We start from the raw sequence: 13,143 nt of genomic DNA, 5'->3' as shown, positions 1-13,143 counted from the left end.
ATGAGACAGATACTGCGCCATTTCCTTTCCCCAAAAACCAATTATTATTATTATTATTATTATTATTATTATTATTATTATGCGCGAGAGAGAGACAAGACGCCTCGGAAGGGTCAATAGGGGGGCTTGTTGTTCCGGCTCCTGAAAATGTTCATTTAAAAACTGCTGTGCACAAGTATTATAATAACCTTTTAAATGTTACGTTAGGTTGTAGTGGCACATATCCCTCATGACAACAAAGAAGCAAACCAGAAGGTTTGCTCTAAATGGCAAGAAAATTTTCCACTTTAGGCATGTAATGAAGGCAAGATAACCGATGGTCGCTAAGGGTAACTGACTGGATCCCAAGGGAAGGCAAGCGTAGTAGGGTGCGGCAGAAAGTTATGTAGGCTGATGAGATTAAGAGGTTTGCAGGGATAGGGTGGCTGCAGCTGGCACAAGAATGGGTCAGTTGGAAATATAGGAGAGAGGTCTTTGTATATACTGCAGTGGGTGCAATCAGGCTGCTGCTGATGATGATCAGATTGCTGAAAATAGCTTTTAAGTGTAACTAAGGGTATTTTGGTGTGCAAAAGACATCTCATAGAGTTTAGTTTAGTAAAATGTAGACATTAACAACAATGTTATATGCCATTTATGAAGAAGTTGAGAGGAAAGGCATGTTTTGTAAAGAGGTCAGGGGGAAAAGAAAAAAAGATGCCCAATGATTAAAATTAACTTCGATGCGCATTAGAGTCATGAATGATAGAAGTTTGTATATAGCTTTGCTTCCACTGATTGCGAGTTCACCTAGATTCAGTGTTCTCAACAGCAGAAAGGCCACTTCCATCAAGAAGAGCTCAGCAGCCAGAAAAGAGATGTGCCCAATGATTAAAATGAGTTTAGATGCACATTAAAGTCATATACGATAAAAGTTTGTAGCTTTAGTAAGGCTGATTGCGAGTTCACCTGGGTTCACTGTTCTCAACCTACCACCTAATCCAGCGCGGACATAAACTTTTCTGAAAATGGTCACACAAACAAAAGCAACTCTGAGAAGACAAAACTAACGTGATTTCTTAAATTTTGCAAATGCTCTGCAAAGCATGCTGGAGCATCAAGAGATCCATAGTATTTCACACAAAAGAGTCCTTTTCGTCTGGACAAAGTCCGTCTTGCCTATGTTGTGCAGCCATTGTTTTATAAGCAGCTCGTCGCATTTCCCTTGAGGAATGCAAAATAAAGTTAATCCTTTTTCCAGCCTGCTTTAACATTGAAAAACGCAGCAGCACCACATCACGCAGTGTGGACGCTTGCCAGCGGACACTGCATGATGCAGGCAAATCGCGACAGCATAAAACTAAAAAACAAGCAAAAAAAGTTTTTGCACCTCATGGTGATGCGGTGACCATGTCAAGGGGCATTATGGCACCCGGAAGCCAACGAGTGCGCAGAAAACCTGCGCATTCTCTTCGAGGAGGTCACCGTAAGAGAGCGAGGAGGAAGCCGCTGGGCGAGGGAAATCCAAGGGAGGGGGGCAAAGATCTCACATTTTTGCTACTTTCTTTAGATGCACTGCACCAACAACAGCTTGGAAACAACCAAGCCCTATACCATGACCAGTTGGAATATTGTGCTCTTCCTACGTTGAGCGGAAATTCACACAATGGATATGATGTCGCTTTAAAGGAAAATAAGCATTTATTGCTCTCGACTACTGTCCAGGGAGACACAGTATTAGGTTATATGTAGTGTTTGGGAATAAGCTTACAAATCTTCCGTACAAAAATTGTGTGTCCTGGTCGATGAAGTTGTGTGATACAAGTTTCCTAAATATTATCTTGAATCATTATGGCAATTGCATCCCTCGCCTATAAATCTCATATTTTGCTTTCCTGCTACATTTTTGAAGCCATGTGGTCTTCTACAGCAGTATTTGTTGTTCTCATGGTGTTTTAAACTGTGTTTCTCTTTAAACTTCATTGTGCAGAACTGACACTGATAAGGTCTTTCACTCCTATGGGCTCACACATGCTTAACAAGGGCTGTACTCTGTTTAAAGGCCATGGGGCAGAGCTGGAACTTGTATGGTCTTTCACACATGTGGGTGCGAAGGTGTGCCACCAGTGTCTCCTTTTGAGCAAAGCTATTTCCACAGTGGTCACACCTGTATGGACGCTCACCCGTGTGGGTAAGAGGGTGTCAGTTCAGCTGGCCCTTTTGAGAAAAGCTGCTGTCACAGTAGTCACACTTGTATGGACGCCCACCACTGTTCGTACGTGGGTGGTCTGTCAGGGTGACCGTTTGAGAAAAAATGTTCCCGCAATCGTTACACTTGTAGTTGTGGTCATCCGATTGGGTGAGAAGGTGCTGCTCAAGGCAGTTTTTCTTCGTGAAGCTCTGATTGCAGAGGGGGGACTGGTGCAGCTGCTGACTCATGTTCTCCCCACACAGAACTCCGAGCTTGGGATCAGCTGTGACCAGGCCTGCACCAAGAAAGGCAGGGTGTTTTCAGAGAAATATGAGGCCCTCTTCCCCTCTTCAGCATTTGTGGCAGAAGGCCAGAGCATCAAGCTTTACGACAGTGAACGACGACAGAGTCAGCGCACCTCAGCTGCCGTAATGTGAAAACTGTGAGGCCACATATATGCCCGTACAGATGCCTCGAGCAATGTGCTGGTGAGGGCTTTTAATAAAGGACATGTTTCAATCAATCAAGCATTTCTCAAAGCTTATCTGGCTTTCCACTGCGCAGTACACCGCGAATACTATACGCTGCCGTATCAATGCTAGAACTCGCTGAACACATTCAGCACATGCATATATGCCCATGTTTTAACAGCGGGAATCTGCTTGGCACACGAAATTAACAGCAGAAATATTTTGTGCACATCTATGCGATCGTAATATGAAGCGAAAACTTGTTCTTCCAAGGTGGTCAGATGTTTGAACTTTGATCACACATACGTATGCTAAACAAATAGATGAACAGCGAGAACTACCACAAAAGGTGCCACTGCTGGCGACACAGCTGGTATGCACCATGGTCTAGTTGAAGCAAGCGCCTGAGTCGCGTGAATCTTCTCATAAAGAATTGCGGTCCTTCTAGTCAATATAAAAATGGCCACAACCACTTCCCACTGCCATACCAATTGTCTGATGTCTGCTAGTTGCCCGAGCACTGCCAGCAAAGAATAATCCTGGCAAGTCCGGCTGCCCGGTGGCAGCCTGAAACCGCTCATCCAGCCAGTAGGTACACTTTAGAGTCACTAAAGACTCTAGGTACACTGCCACAATAAAAAAAAAAGTAACATGTTCTGGGCAGCCACTCGAAGTGCGTGGGGCAGTCCGAGGAAATCGAGCACCTGGCTCCGCGTTCTTGCAACCCAAAGTCAGCCAGCAGGCAGCCACAGGCGAATAATCGAAGAGGCCCAATGTGGTAATGCCCACAGCAGGAGGCGGTGCTGATACTCTCTTACAGCTTGGTCGATGGAAAGGAGAATCCTCGAACACTGTCGGGTCGATGTCACCAATCCGGCCCAGTCGATGCCTCTGTGGGAGAGGAATGCCACGCAACAGGTGAAAACAGGTGAACAAACCCAACAGGTGAAAAAACGTCCTTGTACTCCCCCCTGTTGTCCAATACATGGGACCTCTGTCGAGGTCGCAACAGTCTTTCAATTACCATCCCAGCACGACCTTTCAACAGCATTGCTCTGTTCGGATACCCGAGGCCAGACTGGCCACTTGATGCTGCCTCTGTCGCCGCCGCTGCCGTGGTCACCCCGGTCGAGGGAGTTCGCGCCTTAATCCGCTTAAGCTGGAGTGCATCCGGATCATAACAGTGCCCTATAGGAATACATGCCAAAAAAAAATTTTCTAACCAGTTTCATGATTTCACAGTGCACTGAACATGCCGTCCCTTTGTAAAGAAAAGCCAAGCTAGTGCACCTTAGAACAGATTGTGAAAGTCTGAAATGCCATTTCAAAGGCGATGTATATTTAAAGCACCATGATTCGGGGGAGCGCGTGTCACCTTCGGCTGGGAGCGCTGGGGGGAGTGCGACACACGCGTAACAAAACTTCAGAACAATTTCTTCCGTTTCGCAGTTTACTCGTGGTGGCAGCCATTCGTTTACAGTTGGCAAGTACTTTGAAGACAACTGACAAGTGTGCAATGTCATTCCAAAGGCAAATATAGCAAGCGCTATATTTTCTCACTGATGCAGTGGTTCAAACTGGACAACCTAGGTAGCTCTACATGAAAAGTTCTCAAACGGCATGATAAACAAAAGAAAGAAAACCGGGTACCGTAGCAGACGATGGTGTGGACGAAACCTTTGACCGCCTCCACTGCCCGCTACAGTGTTTGTAAAGGCAGCGGGGTTTTGGGGGTCAATGGACTTACAGGCTTCTTTCGATGTGGAAACTTGAATAAAGGCATTAATTTTTTTGATTTTCAGCAACGTTGCAAAATTGCCACCACATTCAAGAGAAGTCTATATCGTTATTATGCAATTTTAAGTCGACCTATTTTTAAAAATTTCAAAATCCAAGGTTGGGGCATCGACTTAGAATCGAAAAGAAAGCATGACACCATAAAAAAAGGCGAAATAAACAATGTATCTCACATGCTACAGCATGGTTGCATTTTTGCTGCACGGCTTCGTTGCATTGCTCTTGGTGCTGGCCTTGAGCAGCTGCTATGTCAACGCGCAGAACCGGCATCCCCGCACCGCGCGCGGCAGCCTAAGACGGCTGTCGGTAAGCAGGAAACTGGCATCCCCCCCTTCCCCTCCACTTCCCACGTGTGGTTGCAGATCGCGGCTGCTGATGAGCGGCGGCGTCCCAATAACTCATTTGCGTTCTACTCTTAAAAGGCATCTTTTTACTTTTTACTGCGCACTCAGTGCTTAAGGGACCGTCGTTAGTTGATGGAAGGGCCACTGTTCCAATCGCGGCGGCACCGCTACTCGGAATGGCAGCGGCGCTTGGGAGAGTCGGTAGCCTATGGAAAATCTGCCGCCGCTCATGCATAGTTTCTCTTTGGTTCTTACACATTTGGTTACTAATTGTCGCGTTTTACAAGTTTTTAATGTAGTGCTTCTTCAGTCGTCATTTGTGCTCTGGGTCCGGTAAGCGACCGGTGCTTTGTTCTCGGATACATTCAAGATTCTGTCATTCTTTATGCCAAAGAAACGAACAATTGCACCGGGGCACAAGCTCGACGTTTGCAACGGGCGATATAGGCGTGGCAGCTGCAGCGAGGCAAAATTTTCTGCTGTTCCATGTATTGTCATGATGTGGCTGTTTGCGAAGTGCAAGATTTCTCTAAACAATGATAACGACAGCAGCGCTAGTTAGACGATGGCCCAAGTGTGGAGGAGCAGTCTGGTGACTATGCTCCATTTCATACATCAGGTGCAATGCTGTCAAAGCTAGCGCACTTGTTTGCGCTCCCTGCATCCACAACCAAAAAGTAGTGTATTCCTTGTGGTGAGCGAAACATGGTGAATCCTTTGTATGCATGCTTACTACATGACACATTTGTCATGAACTTGATCAAATAGACTTACTGCTGATGTCACGCTGTACCTTTCGCGTGCCTTAGGCCACTCGGGCACAAAACAAGCGCAAAGTAACACGCCTCCCTTTATTTTCCTGTCCGGACTACTACCGTACCTTCCACAGCATTGCACCTGATGTATGAAACGGAGTATAATACATTTTAATTTAGGAATGTTGCCACGGGCATGCCTGCACATGGTAGCAGATAGCGGCTGGCGATAAGTGCTGGCCGCAGGACAATGTTATCACGTTCTATTATCAAAGGCCAAGCTTAATCAACCTCCAAGTTTTTATTTTTCTGAAATGTGATATGAGGGTGAACTTACAACCATGTAAATATGGTACTTGACAAGTGATAATGCACAAGACTGATGTGGTGGAGTTTTCTTTCTTTTTTCTAATATTTAAACAAAAAGAACACACTCAAAACCTACGAGTAAAAGCAAGAAACATATATCATTTGGAGGTTGGGCTTTGTCTTCAGCAAGCATTATGTACTCATGGTAGTATAAAACACGAAAAAAATCACAACACACTGAAAAACACGTTTCTTTCCCCTGCTTATGTTTTTGCTGGTGGAAGGCCAAGAAATAATGTCAGTAATGCACAAAGTAAGAGCTCACTAATTAAACCCTCATTAATTTGTAACTCCGAATACTTTGAATTGCTGGCATGGTCCGAACCAATCCCAATGCAAGTCTGTGGCATCAGATGTTCACTGATTCGGACACTATGAATCTGGAATTGGTTAGTTCGAATGGGCCCCCGAAAGAAGGCTGCATCTACGAATGACCGGCATGGCAAACAGTTGACACAAAAGCCCTAATTAAACCTGGCTGCATCCGGTGGAGTTGCCCGCACACCTCTCTCAGGGAGGCCCGTCAGGGGGGCCCTCCCATTTTGAAGACATTGTGCTTTGATGCCCCCAACAAAGCATGCGCAAAAAGGGGTTGATGGAAGCGTTAAAAATAATCATTGTTACACTGTTTTCATCTCAAAAGCTGGCGACTATTGCCCAATCTTTTACCAAGTAAACTTGCCGTGATACAAGCGGTGCGCGTCAGTCTTTTTCGAGGCGGTTCAATAATTCAAACATTTATACTGGTCCCTTGAAGTATGAGTTAGCGAGCTGCAACTAAATTATACACCCAAATCTTTTTGCAATGTACCATGTTCCAATGAAAGATTTCACTTTCATATACCATGCCAGTCCCAGTCAATTACAGAAACAGCTCAATAACATCACACTTCTTAGGGATAAGAAAAAGGAAGTGAAAAATTGCCTAGTGCCTGTTTACTTTGAGGCCATGCAAATTTGCATAATTTTAGCCAATCAGGCTATTATATTGTTAGCTAGCAATGCCTCTCATATCCAATTTCAGTAAAAGGCAACAAACCTTTACAGAAGTGTGGTTCTTCCAGAGTGTGTATTGAGTTCATGGTGTTCTAAAAGGTGCTCTTCTTTGATCGCCTTTGTATAGAACTGGCATTGATATGGTTCTTCTTTCTTGCGGGCTCGCACATGCCTTGCAAGGGCTGCATTCCGTGCAAAAGCCATGGGGCAATGCTGGCACTTGTACGGACGCTCACCAGTGTGGCGGTGAAGGTGTGCCACCAGGATTTGCTTTTGAGGAAAGCTGCTCGCTCCTGCAATGGTTACACTTGTGTTGACGCTCACCAGTGTGGGTATGAATGTGCCTCATGAAGTCATATTTTCGTGCCAAGCTCTTTCCACAGTAGTCACACTGGAAGTGAAGGTCACCCGTTTGGGTGAGAAGGTGCGGCTCTATGAGGCTTCCAACTGCAGTGGGGGACTGGTGCAGCTGCCTGCTCATGTTTTCCCCAGGAAGCACTGTGACCTTGGGATCAGCTGTAACCACGCGTGCATCAAGAAAGGCAGGGTACTTTCAGTGAAATGCATCACCACACATATTGCAGCTCATTTTTTGTTGTGCGCAGCAACCTGTAAATACACAAGGCAATCTCACACAGTAATTAGGCTAATAAATTTCACTGACCATGGTTTTCTGGTTTTCATCCAGCATAAGAATACATGAAGAGGGCGCACGCATGAATTTAAAAATTCCCGGTAAAAATTTATATATTAATAAGTCTTTGTTTGTGTTACACAACCCAATGTTAATTTGTCATGGTATTAACACCATCATAGGGAACAGGGAAAATGATCTTCCTTGTGAGCTAAAAATCAATGCGGTGAATTATGCCGGAGACTCATTTGCTAACATACTCAGCAAACACTTTTTGGCTGCCAGAGCATACCAATCCTCTATTAGCTGTCACTTAACCTGAACTGTAGAGCCGTGCTTGCCCTCCTGCAATACTGATTCGATATCTTCGTCCCCTATTTAAGCATATGCCGTTTCTATAGCTATCGCATTTTGAAATACGTGCTCACCTGGAGATGATGAAGTTGCTGTTTTTTCTATCAAATGTGCTGTTAATATTATCACTGCACTCACTCATAATTGTAATAGAATGCTATTCTTTGATGTATTCCCCAGAAAATTAAAAGTTTTGAGTGTTGGCGTGCAACATTTAAGTTCTTTAATGGAGGCAACAAAAATGACCCATACAATTATCGTCCCATTGCGGTATTGCCTCCGTTTTCAAAATTAGCTGAACCAGTACTTTTCAGGCCAAATAATAAATTATTACAAGCTGAACTTCTAATGCCTCCAACAGTATGCCATTCAGGCTGGTAAATCAACCCAATCAGCACTGGTTGATATTAAAAATGCTAAAATTAATAATTTTGAAGTCTTTTTTTCTTTTAGAATTTTTCTTTGATTTGTGTAAAGCCTTTGAATCTGTGAAGAATTCAACACTACTTCAGAAATTCGAAACTTATGGGATCTGCAGAGTTGCAAATTCCCTTTTGGAGAATTGGACACCTGATCCAGTATACTCATAATGACGGTGTAAAATCCAGTTTTGGTAAAGCAAATTTCAGTGTCCCTCAGGCTTCAATTTTGGGGCCCCTTTTATATCTTTTATACATCATTAACATTGTCAACCTTCCATTAACTCCTAATATTATGTCGTATGTCGGCGATACTAATGCCTTTTTTCTGGCTCCAGTCTTCAAGTATTTGAACAGCAATCTAATATCTGGCTTAACGAGTTAGCGGTTTGGCTCTCTGTCAACCGATTTCAATAAAACTTCAAGAAAACAAATTTATGCTCTTCCATACAGAAAAAAACCATTAGATCATCAAATCAAATTTGCTTTTAATGACTTGAACATCGAGCAAGTGCATACTTGCCAGTTTCTAGGTGTGTATTTATACAGTGATATGGGGTGGACATATCATGTAAACTGCTCAAGACTAAAAATGGCCAAGTCTGTTTGTGTTATCTATCATATAAGGTATCTGCTCCCACTACAGGTTAAAAAACAATTTGCACTTGTTCATTCCCTTGTGTACTGCAACCTGGTGTGGGAAACCTGCGACAAAACCAGTTCGTATAAATTGTTTACACTTCAGAAAAGGGCTCTACGTTCATTATTTTCAAGCTTTCAGGTAAAAGCAAATCTTTTCAAAACATTTCATGTTCACAGTTTCTTTTATTTCGGCAATTTGAGTTTGGCTGTCCACATTTTTTTAATGTTAAGCATCATTTGTTTTTTCCAGAATGCTTATAATTCAAGAAACATTATGTATGGTTTACGAGCAGTTGCGCCGTCCACTGCAAGACGTAGAACAAACTATGGAAAACAAATTATAGATAAACAAATTGTAAACTTATGTACTATCGGTCTCTTGTAGAAATTGCTGCAGAAAATCGTAGTGTATCCATGTTTAAGAAAAAACTGGCTTCTTTTTCCTCCTGTATAAATTACAACTAACTCTGTATACTTAGTTTTTGTGCATTGTTTACTTTTCTACCCGAATGTGCATATCATGAAAGTGTTTTCGTTTACTGCTAATTGTTGTTCAGCATGTTTTGCATTGTTCACTGTTTCAATTCCGATAAATTTTGTTTATTGTTGTGAAAGTGTTTTTTGTAGTCATGAGGACACCGTTGTTCCAGCTGTATCATTCGGGATGTAGGCCTCGTCAGGAGGCATGCTTCGTCTTCCTCCTGTAGCCTATACTCGAGAGCATATTGTATTGGTAAATACAAGGGGGGTGGTACTGCACACAAAGAGACAAGGACAAGAAGATAACACAACAGGCGTAGACTCGCGACTAACTTTATTGACAACACGACACTCTTTTAATAGTTTCAAACTGTCACATCACACACATGTGGAAACCAAAAACTTGTCTTCATTCTGATACAGTTTGATAGAAGGGTCACTTACGCAATCTTTATCCTTCTGTTTGATACAAAACGCCTCCGCTAACTCACGCACCATCTGGTTATGGCTCCTCCTCAAAACTTTTGTATCTGTCAGCAAAGGCAGGCAAGGGTTATTGCACGTAGCATCCGGGCATGCGCCACAATGCAGGGGTAAATTCGACCCTGTCCCTGATTTCATGGAACGCTGGTGTTCCCTTAAGCGCTCATTCAGACATTATATGGCCAAATAAAATACTATTAATTACTACTACTACTACTACTAGTACACTGGACTATGCTGAACACATAGTCAAATCAAAGGATACACTGTTTTACAGGATACGAGCATCAACCAGGGAGTCTGTTAAGATTAAGCTCACAATTTGCAGTCCTCGTCTTTTCTACATTACTTAGGATACTTGCAAAATGAAAGAGAGCAAGGAGTCCAAATCAAAATAAAATTCCAAGGCCCCAATCAGCCATGTTTATATGCCTCGTGCATTTGACAATATTACCATAGATGCTTCGAGGTCACGTAGAAGGGAAAATGGGAAAATAAATACTCCAAAGGAAAGCTATCAAGGATTTGTTCTGGCCTGTCTCCAGCTATTAAACACCTAATCGTTAATCATTGCATGAATCCATTAGAGCCTGCAGAGTGCAGTGGTCTCTTTGCCAAACAGCGATGTTAATATGCAATGCTCTTTCTTACAACTTTTCGGCGCGACCAGCTGGCTAATAGCACCGCCGGATACATCGCCTTCATCGGGCCTTGGAACAGACAGCAGTGCTTTCAATGACAGTTACAATTACTCGGCGAATGTGTACCACGCTTTTAATGGCCACCATGCAAAAGCAAACAGCGTGACAGTCTGAGCATTGCACTAGCTGTGCGATGAAAGGCAGAAGGGACCGCATAAACAAAGTAAATGGTGCATCAATAGTCACGACCACTAAAGCTACGAAAAGCTCACTCACGACTGTGTCAGCAAGACTATCACAAAAAACACAAAGAGGCATCCAATTTTTAGCAGCTAGGCGTCAGTGCAACATGTGCCTTAGCAATTGTTGTGTTTACTTGTCCCCTGGTGCACGCAATATGAATTATCCACTTTGAATGGAAGTACTTCCATCTGCAACGCGTTCAACTACATTAACTCTGGTTACCCAGATAGCTTTGACAGCGGCAAAATGATTGGCATCTGCGGCTAGACCCATAAAATGTTTCAGGGGGTGCACACATCCAAGGCAGGTTTTGAGATCATTCCTTTCAACTTTTACACCACCCAAATACAGCTCTGGGGTAGCCTCACCTGATTTGACAGTGTGGTTAGGCCCCACTAACCCTAGTTGGGCTGCTGACTCAGATACTTGGGGTAGTGATCACAACCATATTTTTATCTCGCTCACTCCTTCGCATCTACAGAAAATATGCCGCAGCGTACGCATAGCATCATGGGACTCTGTACGCGCAGACAATCTTATTTACACTCAAATTGCCTTCAGCACAAACCCGGACATACACCCTCAATCTGTGCGCTCTTCGTCGCCAGTCGAATCATTATGCTTCGTCGCCAGGCGAATCATTATGCTTCTCAACCCGAGAACGCTTCGGCTCTTCACCAGGCTACCGCACGTGCACGGCGCTATGCAAAGCGGCTAGGCAGCTGGCAACGCTGGGCTGCATGGTGTGCATGGTGTAAGTTTTTCTCCATACTATACGACTGCATCTATAGTCGTATCGGCCACAGAGCTCTCCGACCCTCTGATGGGATTACTTCCAACCTAGCCACGGCAGCTACTAGCTGCTGGCCTCCTCTGATTGAACGCCTAAAAACTAGCAACCACCACTCCTGGGCACGACGCCATACCTATCTCCTTATTCCATAACTTGGGATGGACTGCTTGGATAGCCCTACTTGATACTTTCAGCGAACTGTGGCAATCTGCCGTCATGCCGGTAGAGCATTCTATTGTGATTCCAATACCCACGTCAGGTCAGCTTCCAGTATCTCTCTTGGCCCTTCGTCCAATTTCCGTCACGCCTACCATCTGCAAGCTTATGAGCACATTCTCGCCGTACGCTTGTTGTGGTGGCTGGAATCCCTTGATTGTTACCTGGAATCCCAGATCAATTTCTTCCCACAAATTGGAACGGACAACGGTCTTGCCACTTTGGCTCCTGACGTGCTTCACCACTCTCCGCAGAGTCACCTTGTTCGAGCCCGCTACAGATGTACGTAACAAACGCATATAATAACATCTTTCACTCTGCCATTCTTGCCTCCCTTCAAACTCTTCGTCCCCCTCAACGGTTTATCCTCTCCATTTATGCCTTTTTAGCAAAATGAACCTTTAGTGTGCGTGTCCACGGAAAGAAAGCCTTTTGGTAATTTATTCACTTCCATTAGAGGAGTACTGCCTCAGGGCTGTGTTCTCTCCCCTGCATTACTTAACATCGATTTTGTTCCTCTTGTTCAAGCCCTAGAGACCATCGCTTCAATCCGTGTGCTTGCATATGCTGATGATATAACCTTGGAGTGCTGTCATCCAGATGAGTCTATCGATCCCAATGGGCACTGAAACTCAACTGCACGTTTGCAGGACATCTCTAACATCCCCAGGACGCCCAAGGGAGTTTCAGTGCCCGTTGGGATCAGTCGGTCCTCCCGCACGAGCTGGATGTATTGACATCTTGGCTCCCACGTCTGGGTCTAACCCTCTCACCAACTAAATCACGTTTCATTATCATTGGAAATAAAGCCAGCTTACGAAAAGCTCCCCCTTTAAATTTTATGGCAGATAGCTCTCCAATTCGTCAAGCAGAAACTGTTCATATGATAGGCATTCTCCATTTAAATCTTGTGCACTCTATCCTTCAGCCACGGATAATATATTAGGCACAATTTCAACGTTTCACCCACATAAAGTAGGACTCCCTTGAAGCTATCAATCATGAGGCTATGCACACCATAACATATCTGCCCCGTTTAACACCCATACCCATGCTTCAAGAATTCACCCAACTTAATCCATTCAGTGAACTCATCGACCAACGGGTGGTAAACAGAGCTCGCAAACAGTCTCTCCAACTTCGTTTAAAGGCATTTGTTCCGTGGCCATACTGTGACCTCACATACAATCGCCGCACTGTTTCCCCATGGGTATCAGCCTGAATGGTGCATATCGTACATGGATGCATCACATACAGCAGAAAGGGGAGTCAGTGCTCTGTGTTATCCCTCCAATCCATATCTCAACTCTCGCGCGACATATATACTACCGATAGTG

At 44.1% G+C, this 13,143-nt stretch overlaps 1 protein-coding gene across 1 annotated transcript; it reads right to left on the bottom strand.

Moving 5' to 3' along the window:
- Positions 1-1,938: 1,938 nt before the first annotated feature.
- LOC144110636 (uncharacterized) lies at positions 1,939-3,730 on the bottom strand. The gene is made up of 2 exons (XM_077643676.1): positions 3,345-3,730; positions 1,939-2,465 (listed from the first exon to the last, which is right to left on the bottom strand). The coding sequence occupies exons 1-2, from the start codon at positions 3,625-3,627 to the stop codon at positions 2,182-2,184; spliced, it is 567 nt and encodes a 188-aa protein (XP_077499802.1). The 5' UTR covers positions 3,628-3,730; the 3' UTR covers positions 1,939-2,181.
- Between the last annotated feature and the right edge of the window lie 9,413 nt (positions 3,731-13,143).

Source organism: Amblyomma americanum, chromosome 11 (genome assembly GCF_052857255.1).
Source record: "Amblyomma americanum isolate KBUSLIRL-KWMA chromosome 11, ASM5285725v1, whole genome shotgun sequence".
Lineage (NCBI taxonomy): Eukaryota > Metazoa > Arthropoda > Arachnida > Ixodida > Ixodidae > Amblyomma > Amblyomma americanum.
This window is presented reverse-complemented; position numbering and strand designations above follow the sequence as displayed.